Source organism: Camelus ferus, chromosome 25 (assembly GCF_009834535.1).
Source record: "Camelus ferus isolate YT-003-E chromosome 25, BCGSAC_Cfer_1.0, whole genome shotgun sequence".
Classification (NCBI taxonomy): Eukaryota; Metazoa; Chordata; class Mammalia; order Artiodactyla; family Camelidae; genus Camelus; species Camelus ferus.
This window is the reverse complement of record NC_045720.1, coordinates 32,773,248-32,796,111: the sequence shown is the minus strand read 5'-3', so window position 1 is coordinate 32,796,111 and position 22,864 is coordinate 32,773,248. Positions and strand designations below refer to the sequence as shown.

The window sequence follows — 22,864 nt, the reverse complement described above, 5'->3', positions numbered from 1 at the left end:
GAGGCTCCGAGGAAGCAGTGAGCTGGCGACTGTAGCAACTCAGAGGGCTTAAACAGTGGTAGCCACGGAGGGAATGGAAAGATGTACCAGAGACATTTTGATGATCTTGCTCCTTTCATGGTGAGATTTTCCCTCAGCATTCCCTTAGCGATCACTTTGGGAGCCAAGGACGGAGCAATGCTTGAGAAGATGAGTTTTTTATTCAAAACTGATTGCACGAATGTATCGATATGACCAATACAGTCATTGTCTGAAAACTGAAACTTAAATGAAACCAAGAATAAAAATTGTGATTTAATTATTGGTCAAAACCAAGTATAGATAACTGTATAAATAATTTTATACATAAAAAAAATCTTTAAAAATGTAAATAACAGCCTCTCGAACATAACCTTAAGAAGGAGACCTTGCAAGAATTAACAAGAGCAGCTTAGTGGTGGTGCCTTCATTAGAAAACATCTATGCTCCATATCTGCTGTTTGGTGTTGAAAAGGGGTCCCGGAAATTTTCTCATCTCAGTTGTTGGTTGGAGATGCGTTATTTCTTGATAATCCCTGACTCAAGAACAAACACATTTGTTCTTCCTCGCACAGCACAATCTTCACAAGAAATACAATTTAAAGAACCATGTTGGTGAATGCGAATTTGTGAGCAAAGTCGTGGTATTTGTACTTGATTTGCCATCATTTTCTTTAAAATTGCACTATTTGCTTACTTTCCCCTTTTGATGTTTTTGGAAGGTGGAACTCTTAGCAGAAGTATGATTCAGAGTTCAAATCTATCATTAACCAGGCTTCTCAATTTCTCCTTGCAGATACAAACACTATAAATAATGATAGGGAAAAAGAAATAGTATGTTTTAAAATGCCAGCTAGATCAGGCCTGTGATCCCTACATGATAGTAGCATTATCTTAGAAATATATTGATGAAGGAGCCCTACTATCAGGCATTTTAAATAAGAAAAACAAATTCACGTATTTTAATGCTAGTCAGGCATCTGATATAAACTTAACATTTGTCTCAATCGAATTTAACTAGACTACAGATTGAATGTGCGTGTGTGTGTGTGTGTGTATAATTATTTTGGCTGAAAATGAGTAGACTGTAGTATAGAAAACAGATATAACATACTGACACAAAAATCAAGGAGATAAGATGAAACGTTCCACGTTAAGTAGAAGTGAATATTCTCATACACAGCTGGTGGGACTATAACTTGGTAACCTTTCTTTAGGGCATTGGTGACATGTTTCAAGAATCTTAAAAATGTTTATGCTATTGAGACTCACCATTTGTAATTCTATTTCTATTTTCAAGAACTTGTCCTAAGGAGAAAAACCTTAAATAGTCAGCAATAAGAGACTAGCTAAAAAGTTAAGAATCACTTTCTTGAAGAGTATTGATTATAATAGATGAAAGTCATATATGCTATGATTTTTAAGTGGAAAAAGTAGTATAAAATTATATATAAAAATCACTCTATTTATGTATACAAATGCATGCATACAAAAATAAGGAAATACGCTTATAGGTTGTTTTCTTTTCTAATTTTTATTGTTTTTCATTTTAAAAGGATACATATTATTTTATAATCAGAAAAAATATATCAAAGCAAAAAAAATTAAAGAGAGTTGTCAGAGCTTAAAATACAAATACCTATAATTTTATTTATTTATTTATTTAGTTGAAATATAATCGGTTTACAATGTGTCATTTTCTGGTGTACAGCATAATGTTTCAGTCATACATACACACATATATATTCCTTTTCATATTCTTTTTCATTATAGATTACTGCAAGATATTGAATATATTTCCCCGTGCTATACAGTAGAAACTTGTTTATCTGTTTTATATATAGTAGTTAGTATCTGCAAATCCTGAACTCCCAATTTATCCCTTCCCACCCTCTTTCTCCCTGGTAACCATAAGCTTGTTTTCTATGTCTGTGAGTCTGTCTGTGTTTTGTAAATAAGTTCATTTGTGTCTTTTTTTTTAGATTCCACATATAAGTGATATCATATGGTATTTTTCTTTCTCTTCCTGGCTTAGTTCACTTAGAAAGACGATCTCCAAGTCCATCCATGTTGCTGCAAATGGCATTATTTTATTCTTTTTTATGGCTGAGTAATATTCCATTGGCAAATACCTATACTTTAATACAATTAACTGATGGAAATATTTCTGTGACCATAATATATTTATTTAATGATTAGATCAACAAACTATTGAGGTAATAATTTTGTCTACATCCATCTGTGTTACAAAGGTAGGTAAAAGTCACAGTAAGTGAAGTAAATGTGGAAGTTGAAGCACATTAATTAACTAGGCTACTGGGGTGGTTTCATCTGTGTTATTTGGGCTTTGATTTCACAAAAAGAGCAGATCTTAACTTTCTGAACTGAGGAGTCACTACTATGCTTAAGATCAAATGAAAAGGCAGTAGCTATATTTATACTTACATAAATATATTCACTCATTAATTTATTCATTCAGTAAGTCAATAAACATTCATGCAATACTTGTTATATGTCAGTTACTGGACCAGAATTATGAAAAAGAGAAACAAGTAAGACTCAGAAAACTAATAGCCTAGTGAGGAGATCAACATTTAAGTCTGGCTGACAATGAAAATGGAGGTATGTATGAAGTTCTGAAAGAACACTGAGAAAGGAACAGCCAACTTTTCCCTAGAGTTAGGGGAGCTTTCCCAGATAAAGGAATGTTAGTAAAGGGCTTTGTTGAATGAATAGGAGTTTGCCAGACTTGAAGGGGCATTCTAGAGAGGAATCTACAAAGAGCCAAAAATCTGAGATAGTGTGGCATCTCCGTTCAGGGACTGGTAGGACACATGATGTGTCTGGAGCTTAGGATGAGAGGTGGAAGCAGGGTAAGAGTGGAAAACTGGGTTAGGGCCAGAAATGGCCTTCACACCCTGGTAGTCACAGTGTTTCTACTTCAGCAATGATTAGTAGTGATTTTCCTGGCTAATAGAATCATCATCATTATAATGAGATGGAACTGTTCCCTCTGAATTATGGAAATTATAACTGTTATGACCTGCTCCACAAACACAGGTTATAAATATGATCACATCTCTTCAATCTCCGTCTCAGTTAATCATCATCCCAGCCTCCACAGGCCTTATTAGCAGGAAGCCTATTATCTGCTCTTGAGATCCCTGGGACTTTATTCAGGATGAATGGGCCAGTCCTCCTCCAGAAACCTGTGGCTGGATCCTGACTACTGCTCCTTCTGGCTGCCACACAGCATTGTTTGCACCCCTAAGTCACAATGCTGCCCATTTTGGGGAACAAGGTTATAGCTCCCTTGTTTGTATTCCCATCCATAGCTACTATTCTCTAAACCATAAGCTCTGCTAGGTGGCTGGATCTGGAGGAGCTTCTGGACTTGGCCACATGCTAGACTAAAATTAGCCCTTCCCCTGGTTCTTAGGCTGCTATGTTTGAGCCCAGATCAATAGCCCAGACGCCTCTCTTCATCAAAGTCACTTTGTTTTAGCGGTTTCCAGGACCTTCCCTGCCCCAGGACCTTAGTCGCTGTCACCCTGACCCAGCACTTCTCTGATCCCCAGCCCCCCGTCCAGGGAAGCAGCAGTGAGGACACTGGACTTTCCTCCCAGAAGGCCCTGGGCTCCTTTTACACTCTGATTTATCTCCTGCCCAGTGTCCAGATTGTTCCTCCAGATGTCTCAAGAGGTAGCAGCTAGCGAGACGGAGTTTTAAAAAGTTTGTGGCCCTGCCCCAGTGTGCCCCCAAAGTGCCTGATTGCTTTATATTTACACAACTAAGAAAGATACCAAGTGATTCTTCCAAAAACAAAAATCTTCGTCCAAGTGATTTTCTGCCTACAAAGAGAAGTAGCTGCAATTTACTTCATTAAAATAATTACTCTTTGTGTAACCTCGCCCCTTATTTAAAAAATCAGTGATAATGCACTTACATATTATATGATGAATTATGTAACTTGTCCAAGGTGGAAATAGGCCTCACCACAAAACCCATGTGCTTAACCACGATGATTACTGCCTCATGTCACTCAACTTACATGCTAAGATGTCATTATTTATTCTGTAACTCAGACACTACACTTACACTAGTCAGGTTTACTGCAGTAATGGAAATCTCTGAAAGTAGGCACTCTCTTGAATTGTTGATAAAAGAGAGCTGGACGACTAGTGTATTTATGAACTAGTGCATTTATGTGGAAAATAAGTATGTTTACTGTAAGAGAAGATTGTGTTTTCTCTGCAGAGATAGGTCTCAGAAGGGAGAACGGTACTTACACGTATACTGGTGGGATTGAAATGGGGTAAACACCCATTTGGGTTCATGCACTTTGTTAACAAATAGTGTTCTTTAGAATTCATGATCTGGGAAACCTACCTACAAGGCTGGATTAATCTGAGTTTATTTTATTTTGGCCCACTCTTCCTGCAAGTGTAGGACAGCCAGTTGACCTTTTTAATTGATCGGATTAAAGATAGTAACCTCTCAGTCTTCTTATCTTTAAATTTGATAATAATGAAAAATAAACTCCAACCAGGTTGTTTTCACCTTTTCTCATAGGCACTGTTTTCCCAATAGCATTATTATTCTCGTCAAGAAAATGAAAGTGAAATGTATGTATGTCATATTTCATAAACAAAGGCCAAATTCTGCAGTATTATCAGTAGTTTATGTTCTTCTAGAGGAAAACTAATGCTGTAAAATGTTTGTTGTACTATCTGGAGTTCTTAACAGAAATTCCAGGAGGTCAAGAGATCGCCGGGCGGTTGCATCACGTGTGTGGGGGAACTAATTGTCTGTCCTCTGACAGAACCGCAGTGAGACCTGACTCCTGGCCGGCCAGGCCCAGGGGGCTCCCGCTTATCGCCAGTTCTAGGACTTACTTCATGTGCTTGCCGCAGGCTGGTGCTGTCTGCAGCCGAGCCGGAGCCAGAATTATTGAGCTACTCACTCACCCCAGTGTCCCTGCAAGATGAGATCCTCACATTTGACCTCGTATCGCTCTGTTGTGTGGCTCTCATTGTTACTGCTTTATGATTATTGTTGTTGTTATTTTTGTTATTTTATATACTTGAAATTCTAAGCTTTTAAAACCGATATGGATTTGATATACATAATGAATTCTATTATTTACGAATGATAATTATAGATATCCTTATATCAACCTTATTCAATCTTCAGATTTATTAAGCTTTTTGACTTTATCCAGAAACTACAAATTCTGATTGGCCCTCACTTTTAATTTTGGGGGGATTTAATTAGGTTTATTTATTTAATTAGTTGTTTTAATGGAGGTGCTGGGGATTGAACCCTGGACCTCCTGCATGCTAGGCATACACTCTGACTCGAGCTATACCCTCCCCTGCGGCCCTCAGTTTTAAAGTGAGGACATGATTTCTATTTATTTGGATTTGAATATGCTCTGTGTTGGAACGAGGGCGTATTGCATGCTGAAAGGCGTTACGTGTTTTTCTGCGAGTTAGATGAAATCTGTGTTCTTCCCTTGGCTGGATGTGCATATGTGTAAACAGAGATGTCCCACGGCTCCGAGGAAAGAGCAAGGAGGACTTTGCCTCTCCTGGTCCTCGCATAGGTGCTCCCTGTAGAGCATCGGCACAGGCTGAAGAGCTGCGTGGAGCGATGTAGAGAGAAGCCAACGATTCTTGACAGCCTGCTGTGTACTGCGGACTGTGCTTCGTATATAATTTGCCTGCTCTCATTTGATTTTCTTAACAATCCCAGGAGGCAATTACCCTTTTCCTTATTGTGAAGATGAAGAAACTGAGGCCCAGAGAGATTGGGTAAATAATCTAAAGTCACAGGACCAGAAGTGTCAGAGCAGAGAATCAAACAACATTTATTCACATTCCACGGCCAGCACCTTTCTGCGCTCCACGCTGTCCATCGTGGACTCAGGTGGCCTGGGGGTCCGAACTCCACACTAGGTTCAGGGTCTAGTACTGAGTGAAGTTCCATGCGTTTCTCTAAGTTTCAGGGTTTATCAGAAGGTCAGAAAGGAAAAAAGACTTTGGAGCTCAGTCGGGTATTTGTTTAACCACTGGCCTCCTCACCCCTTCCGGTGAGTGTGGATCGGGTGGAGGCTGAGGCTCCCCGGGGCTGGGAGGTGGCCGTGTGTCCCCTCGGGGCCGGCCGCGCACCCATGGCCATGCTGTTGTTTGGAGGCCTTAGCATTCCTCCCTTCAAACCGATTACTTTTTTGCTGTCTTAATGCAACATCACTGGCCATCTGGCTGATTTGAAACGTGGAGGAGACTAATCCTGTGCGGCAATGATCTGCAAGTGGAACGGCAAATCTCTGGGGGTATTCAGGGCATTTGCTTTTAAAAATCGATTTTTCTCTAACTTGTGCTAACTGTCCCTTGATCCTTCTTTAGAAAGTTCCACCGTTTTGATACTGTTTTCCTGGTAGATGCAGAGATATGTAAACAGAAATGTTTTTTTCCCTTTCTTACGGATTTTTAAAAATGTTCAGAATTCTCATTTGCTGTACTTTATCCTTTTTTGTTTTTTCTGCGTTCCAAGCAAAATGTCATTTGATTTAAATTGACGTCAAGCCCATTTCTGGAGGAGCCAGTGATTGTGATCTTTAGATATACTGATTAGCTTTCTTTCTCCAACAACAGTTTAAGCTTGTGCTAACTGTGTGAGTAGATACTTTGACTCTGTGGAGCAGGTGGTGGGCACGTCAGGATTTTTCCTGAGGATTTGAACAAGCGCTCGAATGACTTCAGAAGATGGTCCTGAGTATTTAGATGCCCCTTCTCTCTGGGGGTAAAAGTGTGTGCTCTGTGCCTGGCTGTGTAGTTTCATAGTTCATTCACTGAATGTCTGTCACGTGCCAGACACGTACTGTTTTACATACATCATCACATCTCATTTCATCCTCACAACCATCCTGTGCAATTGTTGTATGTCATGAGCATGTGATTTTCCCTCCACTCTTCAGACAAGGAAGCTGAAGTTCGGGTAGATCAATTTCCCAGTGGTTACACAGCTAGTATCTATTGATAGCAGGGCTCACCAGATCTGTCTGATTTTTTCAACTATCACACTTAGTCTGGAAATGAGCTAGCAGGAAAGGTTTGGGAGATGAGGCTGGGGCAGTGGTAGAGGGGTTTGAACTCTAAGTGAGGCACCACACTTTGGATTCATTTATTCATTCAGTACCTATTTATTGGGCACCTAACATGTGCCAAACAGTCTAGGCTCTGGAGACAACGCATTGAATGAAAAGCTTACATCCCTGCCTTCTAGAAGCTTACATTATGGCTCTAGGTGGCTTTGAGCAGAGAAATGACATGACCTGGTGTAAGTTTTACAAGGGTCCTGCTGGCTGCAGTGCAGACCATCACCTGCAGAGACTGCCACAGGGAGACCAATTAGAAGTGACTGCAATAGTCCAGGCAAAGGGGGTGGGGCTTGGACCAGAGTGGGAGCAGAGGTGAAAGGTCGGATTCTAGATGGGCTTAGAAGAAAACACCAGTGGGAATGGTTGAACAATTGGATGTGGAAATTGCCTGTCTAGGCTTCAGTTGAAACTCAGGTCAGTCTGCATCCCAAACCTGTGCTCTTTTAATGAGTTAAAATGCTCAAGTGTAAAGTAGCCCCACAATATTCAATTTAGTGAAAAACATAGCTCCTTTTCTGCGCCTCAGCACCGGACTTATGAAAGGAGAGGACTTGTTGGTGTCCGGAGGAGGCAGGCGGAGCTGCATTTTCCAGGAGCACTTATCATCCAGGCTGCAGTCGATCAGCCTGCTCCCTTGAAGAGGGCCACGTGCCTGGGTGGTAACACCTGTGTGGTTACCCTTGACATTTGTAGTGCGTCCATCTCCAAGCCATTCACAGTCCTTCCTTATTGTTCTCGCCTGTGGTGGGGCAAGAGGACAGACCTTCTTAATAAGATTTAAGCCCAGTTTCTTGTTTTTCTGCCTTTGTTATTTCTCAGAAATAACATCATCAGGTCCAAATCAGAAACAAGTCAAAAAGTGGAACTTACAGTGTACTGATCACTGTAATTAACTTTTACTGAGCCGACATAGTCAATCAAAAATAAGTTCTAGATATGTCAGACCTGCCAGTAACTTTAATAACTGCGGGATACAAATTTATATTTCCCAGGTCAATAAAATCACCACCAAGCTGTTGGTGCAGTAATGAGATGAATACAGTGTCATCTGCATTCAATTCATTTTCATTGACCTTAAGCGAATGACCTTTTATTTCCAAAAAGGAGAGGAACATGACCATGGGTAAACATAAACATGGTATCTGCTCCACAGTCATTGCATTACTAAGGACAGTGTGGGCAGCTGGCTATACTTGGGGATTTAGACCAAGAAGCAAACTCCTACACACCTTGTCTTGACGTAGAGACAAATGATTGGGTTTCAGTTAGTCACTGGAAGGCCTCATGATCTGCCTAGAGTCTTCTCCACTACATCTTCTGGATGCAATCTAATGTGCCAATGAACTTGGCCATCCATTGGGTTCTGCTGGGCAGGTTGTCCAGTTAAGAATACGATAGAGGCTCTCACTTCCTGGCCTGCAGACAGCAGTTATCACGATCCCTTTCTTCCCTAACCTACCCTGGGGAGCAGCCCCGAGGGTGCTCCTCTGCTGGGTCAGCCACGCCTGGACCAGGCAGCCACACCAGCAGCAGATGAATGTACATGCCTCTGCTTCTCTCCTGCCTCCAGAACTCAGATGAGGGGCCCTACCATTTTTTTGAAAATTCAAAATCAACTGAAAAGTCATTGTTTTATTTTATTATTTTTCTCAGGGCTGCGTCCAAAGAGGACTCTGCGTTTGGTGCTTTGGACTGCAGAGGAGCAAGGGGGAATTGGTGCCTTCCAGTATTACCAGTTACACAAGGTAAGAAAGCAGCCATGGACCCCTGGGCATTTGCACATGTAACATAACTGTAAAGACACCAAAAGCACTGATGCTTTTGGTTTAAAAACTTCCTCTGTTCTCCTGAAGAGACTCTGTGATAGGCTGATCCTGGCAAACACCCCTCGCAGAAGCCTTCTTCATCCATAAAGGAGAATGAGCTGGGGGTGAGCTGGGGGTGCCGTGGTGAAACTGAGGGCTTTTCTATTTCTGCATTAGTCTGTGGCCTTAGAAAAATTCCAACTGCCACATGACTGTTTTCTTAAACTCTTCTAGTTCTGCTATACTCCTGTATGCCAGAGAAAGAGTAGTAGGTTAGCATTCCTTGTTCCTACTGAGCCCCACCCCCGTACCTCAATGTCCCAAATCCTGTGAGCACTGGCGTTTGATACCTTGAGTCAGCCAGGAGCATTGGTTATGGCGGTGGGAATGGCAGCAGCCAGAGGTCTCAGACCCGGGACTGTGAGGACAGTGTGGTTTGACACTGACTAAAATAAGGCAAGAGTGAAGCTTGAGGTAGAAAGTGGCAGTGGAAGGTCATCGGTAGAAATACAAGACCACATTTAAGATGGGGGACAGGGACTCCCGAGGCAAAGAAACAAAAGCAAAAATAAACAAATGGAATGTAATCAAACTTAAAAGCTTTTGTACAGAAAAATGAAAAGACAACCTATGGAATGGAAGAAGATATTTGCAAACAGTGTGACCATCAAGGGGGTGATATCCAAAATACACAAACAGCTTGTACAACTCAAATTCAAAAAACCGAACAACCCAATCAAAAAATGCGCAGAAGACCTAAATAGACATTTCTCCAAAGAAGACAAACAGATGGCCAAGAGGCACATGAAAAGATGCTCAGCATCTCTAATTATCAGGAAAATGCAAATCAAAACCACAACGAGGTATCTCCTCACACTGGTCAGAAGAGCTATCATCAAAAAGTCTGCAAATAATGAGTGCTGGAGAGGGTATGAAGAAAAGGGAACCCTCCTACACTATTGGTGGGAATGTAAAATAGTGCAGCCACCATGGAAAACAGTATGGAGTTTCCTTAAAAAACAAAAAATAGACTTACCATATGATCCAGCAATTCCACTCCTGGGAGTATGTCTGGAAAAGATGAAAACTCTACTTCAAAAAGATGCTTGTACCCCAATATTCATAGCAGCACTATTTACAATAGCCAAGACATGGAACCAACCCAAGTGCCCATCAACAGACAATTGGTTTAAGAAGATATGATACACACATACACATATACAACTGGAATACTACTCAGCTATAAAAAGAATGAAATATTGCCATTTGCATCAACATAGACAGACCTAGAGAATATCAAACTAAGTGAAATAAGTCAGACAGAGAAAGACAAATATTATATGGTATCATTTATATGTGGAATCTAAAAAATAATTCAAATGAATGTGTATACAAAACAGAAACAGACTCGCAGACATAGAAAACAAACTTAAGATTACCAAAAGGGAGAATGATGGGGAGGAAGGATAAATTAGGAGTATGGGATTAGACAAAAACTACTCTACATAAAATAGCTAAGCAACAAGGATTTACCATATACAGGGAACTATATTCAGTATCTTATAATAACCTATAATGGAAAATAATCTGAATATATATAACTGAATCACTTTTTTTATACCTGAAACTAACACAATATTGTAAATCAACAAAACGTCATTTTAAAAAGAGATGAGGGACAGGGAAATTAATGTCAAGAACAACCTTTGAGAGAGGGAAGAGAGGGCAAAGTGTGTAAGCCCAGACATACTCCGGATCAAATCAAATGTTAGTTCAAAGAGGCTTCTCAAGTCCAGGGGTGTGCTGCTGAGCGGCACAGCATGGGCACAGCCGCAGGGGCGGGTCCACTGCTGCTGGGTTCTTTCTCTGCACCTCCAGATTAGAAGGAACTCATCTTGTAAACCCAAATAATCAAAATCAGAGAGAGGTTTGTTGTTTTCCGAGTTGCGTTTATATACTTCTTGACCATTTGACAAAGTCAGTCTCTGCTACCCTATTTCAGTTATTTAGAGCTTAAGAATAAGAAGTTTAGGGTCATGAATTTATCACTGACTATAGTTACTTTCTGTACAAAGGAAGACAATGCCTTATGCCCAACTCTTTCCCCACTTTAGTTCTTATGGCCTCAAGTGTTCCTAGGGAATCAGATTATCCCGGATTATACCCTTTGGTTGGTGGGTCAGTAGCATCACCTTGCACAGGTTGTGGTGGACAAGAGCATCAGATAAGAGTTGTTCTAGATTCAGCAGCATTCAGTTAATATCCTCTGAGCACCTGCTGTTCCACGCACTTACTAGACACTAGGGTCACTGTCATTGAGAAGATTCACCCTGACCTTGCTGAGACCACAATCTAAAGGACACTGACCACTGAGCTTCAATCCTAACATGTAAACTGTTCTGACAAAGGTTAAACCATTGATGGAAGGGACAGGAAGTTCACCTAACCTGGCTTCGGGGAGTGGTCAGATTAGACTACATGAGAGAAATGACATCTAAACAGAGACCTGCAGAAGCCAGATAAGGCAGAGGAGTTGGCAGAGAGGAGGTGAGTCCATGGTAGTGGGACCTCCATGCACCAAGGCTGGAGGTGAAGAGGGCACAGTGCACTGAGAGGCAATCAGAGTGGCTGGTGTGATGAATGCAAGATGCACCATGGTAGGAGCAGAGAGGGAACAAGAGCCTGGACAAGAAGGTACAAGCCATGTTTACAAGTCTGCACTTTATCCGGGGGGCAAGAGAGTAATTGAATTATTTTTCAGGAGGAGCTTTTGGAATCTATAAGTCTTGGACCCTGTAAAAAACAAACAAAAAAAAAACTGAAGAACCTGTTTTGAAGTTTATTCATTCTCTATAATATACTCTACTTCAGGTCAAAAATATGGGCTTAAACTGCAATGGCTTTGGCTTGAAATCTCCTCAACCACTGAAATTCATTAGCTCTGGAAAAAGAAGTTTATTTCACTGAAGGTTTTGAGTTTTGCCATAGCCTACTAATACATGGGTGAAATTAGAAATTTCTTGATTTTAAACTTCTAAGAGGTTGGCAGACATGTGCGTGCATGTGTGAGTATATATATATGTGTGTGTATATATATATATGAATGTATACTCACAGGACATGCAGTGACATTAACAGAGCTGGTTTATCTTGAAAATATCCATTTAGCCTTCACACAAATGTGTCAGTGTGCTGGTGGCTGGTCTGAATTGCATTTTTAGGAATGGAAAGAAGACATTCCAGAAGGAAAACATAAGCCTCTTTATCCCATCTTTAAAAAGACCTTCTGCATGTTGTACGTGACACAGCCAATTTTGGAGGACTCGTTTTATATTCTTGTGATTAACATATTGATATAAGCATTGTCAAGAGCGTGATCATTTCTGGGTGGCTGAGATTAACTTTACAGTAAATACAATAAGCAAGTCACAAGCCAGGGAGGACAAATCAGAGTGTCCTTAGCCTTCCCTACAGCGTTAGTTACTGCCAGAAAATAGTCAAACAATGTCCAGTTCACTCCAGTCCCAGCAAAGAGGTCCTTTCTTCTAAATGAGGTTGTGATCGCTGCTGAAACAAAGCCCTAAAATTTCAGTGGCTTAACATAATAGAAATATATTTCTTATTCACTTAGCATCCAATCTACAGGAGGGCTCTGCTCCACGTAGTCACTCAGGGATCCAGGTTGATAGACTCTTCAGCGGTATGGCTCTTAATATTGCCTTAAAAATCATTATCCAACTGGAAGTCAGGGGGAGGGAGGGGGTTTTTATGGGACAGTTCTAGAAGCAGACATGGAGAGGCGGAGAGAGGGTTTACGTTTGCTTAACTGAAGCCTGAAAAGACCTTCATTTTACCATTAACCATTAATGGTTCCAAGAGAAAACAACATTTACTTGATAAAAGTTTTAATTTCATTTTAAACAGAGTCCTATGTCTTATAAAGCACAAGCAAGGAAATACATTCTTCCTCCTCTGACAAATACTCCCCAAACACCTGAGGTTCACACATAGAATTGCTACCACCTTTGAGCTTTTCAGGTCTTGCATTTCATTTTCTCCCTTCAAATAAAAAACTAAATGCTCCACTGGTCAACAGGAGAACTGGCTCTCGTCTTCTTTCTGCTACTAATTAGATTAGAGACATCAACAGTGAGGTCCCTCAGCCTCTCGGAAACTCAGTTTCCTCATCTCAGCTTACTAAAATTTATCATCCCCTCAGCCTCACAGTGCAAAGAGAATCCCAGGTGATAACTATGCTTTGCTCAATTGAGAACACAAGTTGTGATATTATTTACAATTAAAATGTACAGTGAGGCATGCCACTCCCAGTCCTAGTATCACCGTGAGAAAACCAAGGCAGTGCTATCTTCGGCAGTGCAGCCACAGATCAGCAAACTACTGTGACCGAACACTTGCCCTACAAGAGACACTCCAGCCTGAAAGAAGTTCAGTCCGTCATCTCTGTCACGTTCGCTCCTCCTTCTCTGTTCAGTATTTCTACCAATGGCAGCAGCATCCCGGCACCTCCAGGTGTCAAAATGTCACTGACACCTTTTCGTCCTTCCCCGGCCTTGCTCCCCACATCTACCCAGAAGTAGAGCGTTGCCGGCTGTGCACTCTGTCACTTCAGGCGCGCCCTTCGTTTCCACGCCCTCTCTTTCCTCTAGTGCAGGTTCACCATCATACGTTATCATGTTAATCTTCCTGAAGCCCAGCTTTCAAATATACCCTCTGCCCCCAGACCTTCAGTTGTTCCCCAGTGCCAGCAGAATCCTGTCCAAACTCCTTAGCTTCTTGGCCCTGGGGTCCTCCCTGCTGTGGTTTCCCACCATTCACCTCCGTGTCCTACAGTCTGACAAAAAATAAGTGGTTCTTTACACAGAACCAGTCTTTCTTTGAACCATTAATCATCCAGTTCCTTGGCCTTGAATTGCCTTCTTCCCATCTCTGCGTGTTCTTCAAGGATGAACTCAAATACCCTCTTTTGTGTGAAACATCCTCAGACCAACTCTCCAATCCCTGATTGAACGTAATCACACTGTCCTTGAAACCAATATATGTAACCACCTGATCTAGACATTTCTAAGGATGTGGAATACTTTCTGATCTGTAGGAAGGAAAGAAGGTAGGAAGGAAAGTAGAAAGAGAGGGAGGGAAAGAGGGACGGAAGAAAGAGAGGGAAAAAAAGGAAAAAGAGGTCCTAGTCCTGGCCGTAGGACCTTGCATTCTACTTAAAATCAACTTAAACTCACACATAAAGAAGTCAGTATAACAAACAATATATAATGAGGTTCTGAATTATTTACTAAAATTGTCTTACTTTTACGAAGGACTCTGACAGGTGCAGAGTGGTGTAAAGGCTTAACACAGTAAATGCCAAGGAGTTAGAAAAGGGACTAGTGGCTATGACGTGTTAGTCATGAGGAGGGCTCGGGACCTCATCCCTGAGGAGTGGGTGGATTTGAGTGAGTCGTCAGGACGCGGGGAGAAGGGAAAGCTGCCCGACTTCGTGTCCACAGGAACTGAGTCCTGATGTGGCCTTCGCGTCTGTGTGGGTGGTAACAAACAGGAACAGAACTCGTAGGTGGGGAGGACCTATTCTGGTGATCATAAAGATAAAACATTTGAACTTTTAAAATAACTCTGCTAACATTTTTATGATACAGCTATGGTTATTTGTGGCCGGCATCAAGGATCAGTTAGTTACGGCCTATGGGCCAGATTTACCTGTTTGTGCACAGATCTCAAGACAAGAGTGTTTTTACATGTTTTAACTGACTTTGGGACAAAGATTGTATGTGACCTGCAAACTTCAAAATATTAAGTATCTGACCCTTTATAGAAAAAGTTTGTTGATCCTTAATCTGTATGATAAAAATCATAAAACATTTCACAGTGTTATTTCTTTACAATAATCTCATTATGACCTTGTATGACCTGAATGATAATTTTATAAATTTTGTTTGGAGCCAGTTAAGTGTTTTGCAGGAGGATATTATTATAATAACATAAATGTACATGTACTCTCCTTTTTTCTATGCATTCTTATTTAGTGCAGTCTAACAATAAAGTTAGCTACACTTACATAGCATTAGTTATGGAGAAAAACAGTATGTAGAAAATTATTATTTCTTCTTTTTGTTGCTCTGAATGTATTCTTTCTTCCTGATCATAGAATCTTTTCGACAGTGAAATTTCTATAAAGGTTATTTTAATGGACACATATAGTGAAACTTTTGTGGGAATAAAATTAACATGAATATTCATTACCCTTTTCTTAGTAAATGTATCTTTGTTTATAATTTACTTTGATATACTCATAGAAAATATAAAATTAAAATGATTTAAAATTATATGATAAAACTTATTGCCTAATTTTCAAAATTGTATTCAGATTAATAGCTACCTTAACTTCATAATTATGCTTTCATATGAAGTATTAGTTAAATTATTCTACTAATTACTAGCCTTACTAAATTGTTGTGAAATATGTGAGACTGTTTGTGGTTTGTGTATAAATTTTGAAACTAAAGTAGAATTTTATTAAGATATCTGAAACATAACTTTTTAAGAAAACAAACTTTGGCTCAAAAAGGTCTATGAGCATTTTGGTGGGCGTTACTATGTAAAATAGTTCAAACAGGAAATACTGAGGTTTTCACTATATTTTGGAGTCAGCTAGAATAGAAATTGTTACTGGTGTCCATCCAGCATGCCTGTAACAATTCATGGCAGTCCCATAAAGTCCCATAAAGGATGTGTACATATATTTCTTCTATTAAAAAAATGCTACTTCACATATTTTGATAAGTTGTAAAATTTTCACTCCTAGCGTTAAAGATCTTTCCACTGTCTCTGTCCTCACATTAGCACATGAACTTGAGAATCACCTGTATGTTTACGTTTATTGATTTGTTATTTAGAAGTGACACATTTTTCATGCTAACAGTGTTTCATTGAGGTATAATTAGCATTCCATAATAAATTGCACAGATCTTAAGTAAACAGCTCAATATATATTTGGCAAATGTTTCCCCCCATGGAGCCATCCCCCAGATCAAGATACAGAGCATTCTTGTCATCCTAGGAAGTTCCCCTTTCAGATCAACCTCTGATTCTTGTCCCCACAGATTGGTTATGCCTGTCTTGAACTTCGGTCATGCAGTACATACTCCCAAGTCTGGCTTCCTGCACCAAATAGACAAGGAAGGTTTTGCGATTCACCCATGTTGTGGCAGGAACAGTAGTTTGTCCCTTTCTGTTGCAGAGTAGTTTTCTGTTATGTGAATGGTATGTACCGCCGCTTCTTATCCATTCTCCTGTCGGTCATTTGGTTTTAGCTGTTACAAACAAGGCTGATATGAACATTTTTGTACAAATCTTTTGGTGGATACATGCATCTCTTTTCTTTCCTACGAGTAGAACTGCTGGGTCATAGGACATGTGAATGTCTAACTTTGTTAGTAGTTATCCCTCCAAACCGTTGGGGGGCCGTACCATTCATCATTCCCACTGGCATCGTGTGCGAGTCCTGGTGGCTCCCCGTCCTTCCCAGTGCATGGTAGCACTGTTAGACTTCTTATGTCTGACCATTCTTGTGGGTGTAATATTTTTTATATTTTTCAAGGTACAGCTCTGAAGAGTCCCAAGTAAAGTTCTACTTCTAATGGTCATCATTCTTTCACCCTTTCCTGCTTCCTTGCCTGAAGGCTACCACCTTCATTCTGTGTTCTGCATTATGACTTAAGGACATCAAAGGCCTTTTTACCCAGCATGAGGTTTGTGGGGCTGTTAATGGTTGGAATGACCTGATTTCAATTTGGAGGAATGTGTTGGAAGAGCAGGACATAGAAATGCCATCCTGCTCTTAACCACAGCTGGTTCCCCGGCACACGGACTTCACATGGGGGCTGGAGCAGTCAGAACTCAACTGGAACCAAAATGGAGACTGAGGCAAGGATGATCCCCAAAAGGGTTTGAGGATGGAGCTTCCTCTTATGCCCTGAAAAGAGGTTATTCTAGAAAGTCAGAATAGAATCAAAAAGATGTCAGAAAATGCTTTGTGTTTTCCTTTGTTGATGAAATTATTATTTTTTAAAAAAATATGAACTTCATTTTTGGTTGAATTCAGCTTGCATTCACTGGGAAGGAAACGTCACCACATAGAGAAGGATATTATCATGCTTTCATGATTTTTAAGAGTTTACTTATAGGAGTGGAACTTAACTTTCGAATTAAAAAATATTGTAGATGATTTTATTGAATTTTCAAATCAATGAGTGAAATGATTGTTGTCCAGATGCCATTTCCCTAATCTGCTTTTCATGGGAACAATGTTACTTTCTTCTCTGCTCTTGCAAGGAGAGCAGGATGTCATTTCTCATGTCCTGAAACATACAAAGGAGGAACAACACCCTAGAATAGTTTCAGCTAGATTGCTGACATTTAAAATCTTTTCCATTTCAAGCAAAAATATGGTCTGGCATAATTATAATCAGTAAGGTAATCTGGCCTTGAAAAAGCCTCATTACACAAAGTAATCAAATAAAATAGATTGATACGTTCTATTCTGGCATGAAAAATATTTTAACCTTTTCCTGATTTATTGCACAAACTACTGGCAATTGAATTACTGGGATTATGAACACTGCCGTGTCTGGTAGTCATTAATATGGGCAATATTTTAAACAGGCTTTATTAAATGAGGAATTGGATGTATGATCCTTCTAAATACATTAGTTTATCCTAACTCTAGCCAAGTCTAAAAGAGAAAAAGTTAAAATGAATATGTATAATATTTTCTCAGAATTTCTTGTGTTGCCATGCTGAGGAACAAAATTTCCTCTTTACTTATGTAAATATACAAAAATGCTGGCTTCCTTTAGTAGTGAAGTTCTTGCCAACTCCCCAACCCACACTAGGTTCGTGTTTCACTCCAGAACAAAGGGAGAGTTAGAAATGCCTGTGAGAATTCTTCATGTTATCTGGGCAAATGGATTTACTTGGACATTTTTATTTCACCAACCCTATTGCCTCCGCGTTGATTTAGCCAGGGTGATGCAGGGAACAGGTCTGTGCTCATCTGCGGCTCCGGTTATAAAAATAATAGACCTGCTATACTCATCCAGCATGAGTGTGTCTGGGCTGTGTCTCCAGAACGGCCTTTCTTGTATCGTTAATGCTCCGTGCAGTGGAGACGCACTAACCGGAGGTCACTGTTTCAGTCATGACTGCTGGGCTCTTTTGCGTCCTGTGTTATTCTTTCAGGGCCTAGATACTTGCGTCAATCTGTCAAGCACATCACAAAATTGGTCTAAATTTCACTCATCTCAGTGTGTTCTTGGTCTGGAGCTTCGTCTAGTTCCAGCATTCATATAACTTCAGCAGCACACCTGGGAGCTCTTTGGGGTCTTATTAGAATTTGTGGATTTTATTTTTTTTAAAAAGGAAAGGGCTGTCTTTTGCATTTGTTTGCTTGCTCCTATGGAGAATTCCATTATGACTGTGGGACTTCAGAATATTCTGTGTGGTATTTATATGTAGATGTCATGTCAGAGGTGTCAGAACATCCCCTTTGATGTTAGGACAGCTGCGCGACGCCACCTTGAGAATGAACACGAGTGGGCTTCACTCACAGCCTTCCTTTGTCTCTTTAACGGGGCTCTTCTTCACTAGTTTTTTTTTTTATTATTTTTCCCATGAAAGAGAAAAGAAGTAAAGTAAGCAGAGTCTCTGTGACGGGAATGGAATCCTTCCATGTTCCTGAGACGGCAAGACCTCGCCTGTAGTCGTGGGGCAGTGTTTACGATCTGTATTATGTATAAACACTTCATGGGTTCAGGTCGCAATGATGTTTGGCTTGAGTGTTGCTTGTTGCCCAGTACATGTAAAGAAGTCCATCCCGACTTTGACTTCTCTGCTACCATTACTAACCCACGTAAGGCAACTGCCTTTCAAAGTTGGTTCTGAGAACATTGTGCCAAAACACTGAGGTCTCTTGTGAATTACTGTGGCTGGCTGCTTATCTCGTGCATTCTCCATTCATGAAACCATGAGGGACTTCAGTTTGTATGCAGCCTGTTTTACCAGCTTACTGGAGGTCACATGCTGGGCACAAACAGTTTCTGCCTCACTGCCTCCCTGTTGCTAACCAGGTCATGGTCTGACCCAGAAGGACCCAGAGCATTTTTAGTGCATGGACTTCCTAAGCAAATCAGGTTGGCACACCAGGACGCACACATGTGAACTGAAGTGTCATGCCGAGGTTCACAAGTGACCCCTGTGGGTCAGAGCCTTTGGGACTAAATTGTCCCATCACATGCACTTGGGCCATACTGAGTCACAGAGTTAGCAAACCACTTTTGAATCACCAGCCCTGTTTTAATTTGCCTGAGACTGTCTTCTTCCCTTTGTCTTCCAGAGCAAAGGTTGGCAGACATTTTTTAAGTTCCAAATAGTAAATGTTTTAGTCTTTCAGGCCGTATGATCTCTACACAGCTCTATCATTGTAGTGCCAAACCAGTCAGAGACAAATGAGCAGTGCTGTTTTCCAGTAAAACAGAAGGAGGAGGAGGAGAAGGGGGAGGGAGGAAGGGGAGGGGCAGGAGATGAAGAGGGAAGGGGAGGAGATGAAGGAGGAGGAGAGGAAGGAGGAGGGGGAGGAGGTAAAGGGGGAAGGAGGAAGGGAAGCCGTGGTGGTAGAGGAGGAGGTCAGATTTGGCATGCTGGCCATAGTATGCTGACTCCTGTTATTGGGAAGAAGTTTAGAGAACTTTTTGCTGAAGCCTTTTTCGATCTTATAATCACATCTTTTGGTGGAAGAGATTTGTAGCACATAATGATATTCTAACATTTAGGGTGTCTTATCGCTAACATTTAGCTGCGTCTTGGTAGATTTTAATCTGACTGTTACTTGTATGCTTAGCACTCAAGAGGTGGCAGGTTTTTCCCCTTAGATATTTGGCCAACAGAGCCCACCATTACCAGGTCAGTCTGCTGCCTTAGAGCCCAGTGAGCCCCACAAACACAGTAACCTGATTGGAGGAATTTCCCGGTGTTTCCTAAAGCAAGAGCCGAACCCTTTATTAAGGTAACTAAATATAATAACATTTGAAAAAATATTTTAAACAGCAATTTAAAAAAAAAAAGCCTATACATATAGAAGGATCTTTTAAAGAAATGAACACCCTAATACATCTTGGCAACTTTCTGCTTTTACAATTGTCACTCACTGTGTAACCAAATCCTAATTTTATGCATAGATTCACCAGCACTATTTATTTTGTAAAATCTGAGTTATTGTCTGGGAGAGAGGGTCTTCCCAGGAGTCCCCAAGAACATGACGTCTTTTGGTAATCAGTAGTCTTTCTGGAAGTCTGTCCCTTCCTTCAGGTTGCTGTGGTTTTTGTGTACTTCTGCTAGAACCATCAAAGAATGGTCCGGGGATGATGACTTAGCAATGAATGGGCAGAGTCAAGCTGGCAGGGCTACCAGCAAGGTCTTTGGTAGAAAACAGATACTGTGTGGTGAGTTTCCTTTGTCTTCTGAGAAGCAGTGTCCAGAAGCCACAATAGGTAGTATTAAAACTGTGCTACTCTCAGGGCTGAAGATCAAACAGGGAACTGAGAAACAGAATCACGGGGCACAGCTGTGAGTGCAACCTGAGTATTTCCCACAATCCTTTGTCTTTCTCGCTGGAGCTCATCCTAATAGGTCATTTCTATAAGTATTAACTCAAGTCTTGTGTTGTTGTAAAGATGCCACTTGTCCCCTGATGGAGTAGGGCTTGATCTGACGTTCTAACTTCCTTATCAATTAGGGCATATCTGCAATTCCTTCTGCCTCATCTATTGGTGTAAAAAATGTAAAGGGACAATTTTTTCCTAACCAAAAGGTTAGAACTTTTATTCCTTATTTTCTTTCAGAAGATACCACTCTTGCATGCTCTCATCTAATGCTTGTCCTGCATGTACAACTATTCATTGTAGAAGCTGAGGTTACCCCTAGCAACCAACAGTTTGTCTAAACTGCTTTGGCTTCAGCGTTCTCTTAAAGGAGAGTTCTCCGAATCAATTTCTAAAGAGCTTTCATACCCCACACATTAAAACATATATAAATAACAATTCAAATTTTAAGAGCTTAACAAGACCTTTCAACAACGGTTCATAACATGAGTTATTTTGAGATTAGATGGAATTTTCATTACTAGTTAAAACAGGAGTGAAATTTCTTTTTATGGATTTCTCTAGTTTCATTTAATAAAACTTATCCAATGAGATGCATCACCCCATGGAATCAGAGGCAGTGCTATGTTAAATACTTGTAGATGTGTTTCAGGAAACTCTCCAGGTATTAACTAAGGCCTGGGAGAATGTATAGCACGCAACCTTCCCCCATCACTGGCATAACTGGATAGTATTTTCCCCTCCAAAGCTCTGGGAAATACTTTATTATGCCCCACAGAGCCAAATGGGAGACAATGAAGTCTTGTAATTTTGGTAATGTTTTGTAATTTGAATTAGGAAAGGTCAAAGAGAAGAGAATGTAATAGAAGACTGAAGGAAATGTGCTTTGTGAAAATTGTACATTTTTTTCCAGGTAAGGGAAAATACTTCATTCCTTTTAATAGATCTGGAAGTCCAATACTAGAGATTTTTTTTACATAGACTGATAGAGAGAAAAGAAATAATCAAGAATTTTCAAAGATCTCACTTCCTGAACAAATATGTACTATGTTCTTACTATTTACAAGATGTTATTGAAATCATCTGTATGATCATTTATAAATCACAGTACTTTTGCATAGACACTGGTCATAGTAATGGCCCTGGTAGTTGCCAGGCCACATACTGCTTTCCTTATTTCATGTACGAAAAGAAAAAATAGGCTCCTGAGGTTAAAAAGGTACCCAAGGTTACACAGTGTGGAGGTGAGGTACAGAGCCTGAACTTGAGCCTAGCTTTTCTGTCTCCAGACTTCAGCCATAAGTCAGGTCATACTTCTATGACCATGTATGTCTCAGCTGTTTATCTTATATATAGGATTTACCCATATTTATGTATTCATCTATCCACTTATCATAGTCTGAAGTACATACACACCAATATATTCAGGCATGTTGGCTATAGTAACACGTGAATGGGTGAATGGAGGAGTTACTTATTGGAATGACTTGGATGAATGGAGAAGTCACTACATACACTTGGAGTGTGAGACCAAGGGATGTTATATAATCATGCAGACATTAGCTGTCACCAATAATTCTCAATGCTTTATATTTGCACTTTCCCTGGAGAGTATAAAAATAAATATATATTTTTTGTTTCTGAAGTTAACTGTCTAAATCTTGCTACAATGATCTAAATTTCCAAAAAAATTTTCACTGTAATTTTCTTTTAGTTTGGAGCATTTTCTAAGTAAAGTTTTAGCTGGACAATAGAGAAAATCCAAAAAAACATCCAAAGAGAATTTGTAGTGATATGAAACTCCTCACACGAATAAATGTTAAGATCATTCTACTATTTAAAAGATTGTCTTCAGATAAGAGGCTCTCCAGGGTACCACTTTAGGACATCTCTTATTGCCTCTAATCTTAGAAGAAAGGATAAACTAGAACAAAACTCTGATCCTTGAAAGACAGAAAGAGTATAATGAATTTAACTGTTTACATCTTTTTTACACATGTAGAGCTTAGATACCTAGGAAAATACATCGGGACCCTCCACAAATCGAATCCAGCTCCTTTCTTCCAGGATAGCTGTGCCTGAAACACTAAGTACAGGGGATACACCAGGGTGGATCCCTGTTTGTGCTATTTTTAAAGATTTACAAGGACAGAGATTTCACTATGCCAACATTTGTGAACATTATCACACAATAA

The 22,864-nt window shown here is 40.2% G+C and overlaps 1 protein-coding gene across 1 annotated transcript in view; it reads left to right on the top strand.

Annotated features, from left to right (window-relative positions):
• CPQ (carboxypeptidase Q) overlaps positions 1-22,864 on the top strand; it is a 389,854-nt gene that overhangs the window by 293,812 nt on the left and 73,178 nt on the right. The window contains 1 exon segment of the mRNA XM_032468179.1: positions 8,834-8,925. Coding sequence (XP_032324070.1) covers positions 8,834-8,925 — 92 coding nt within the window.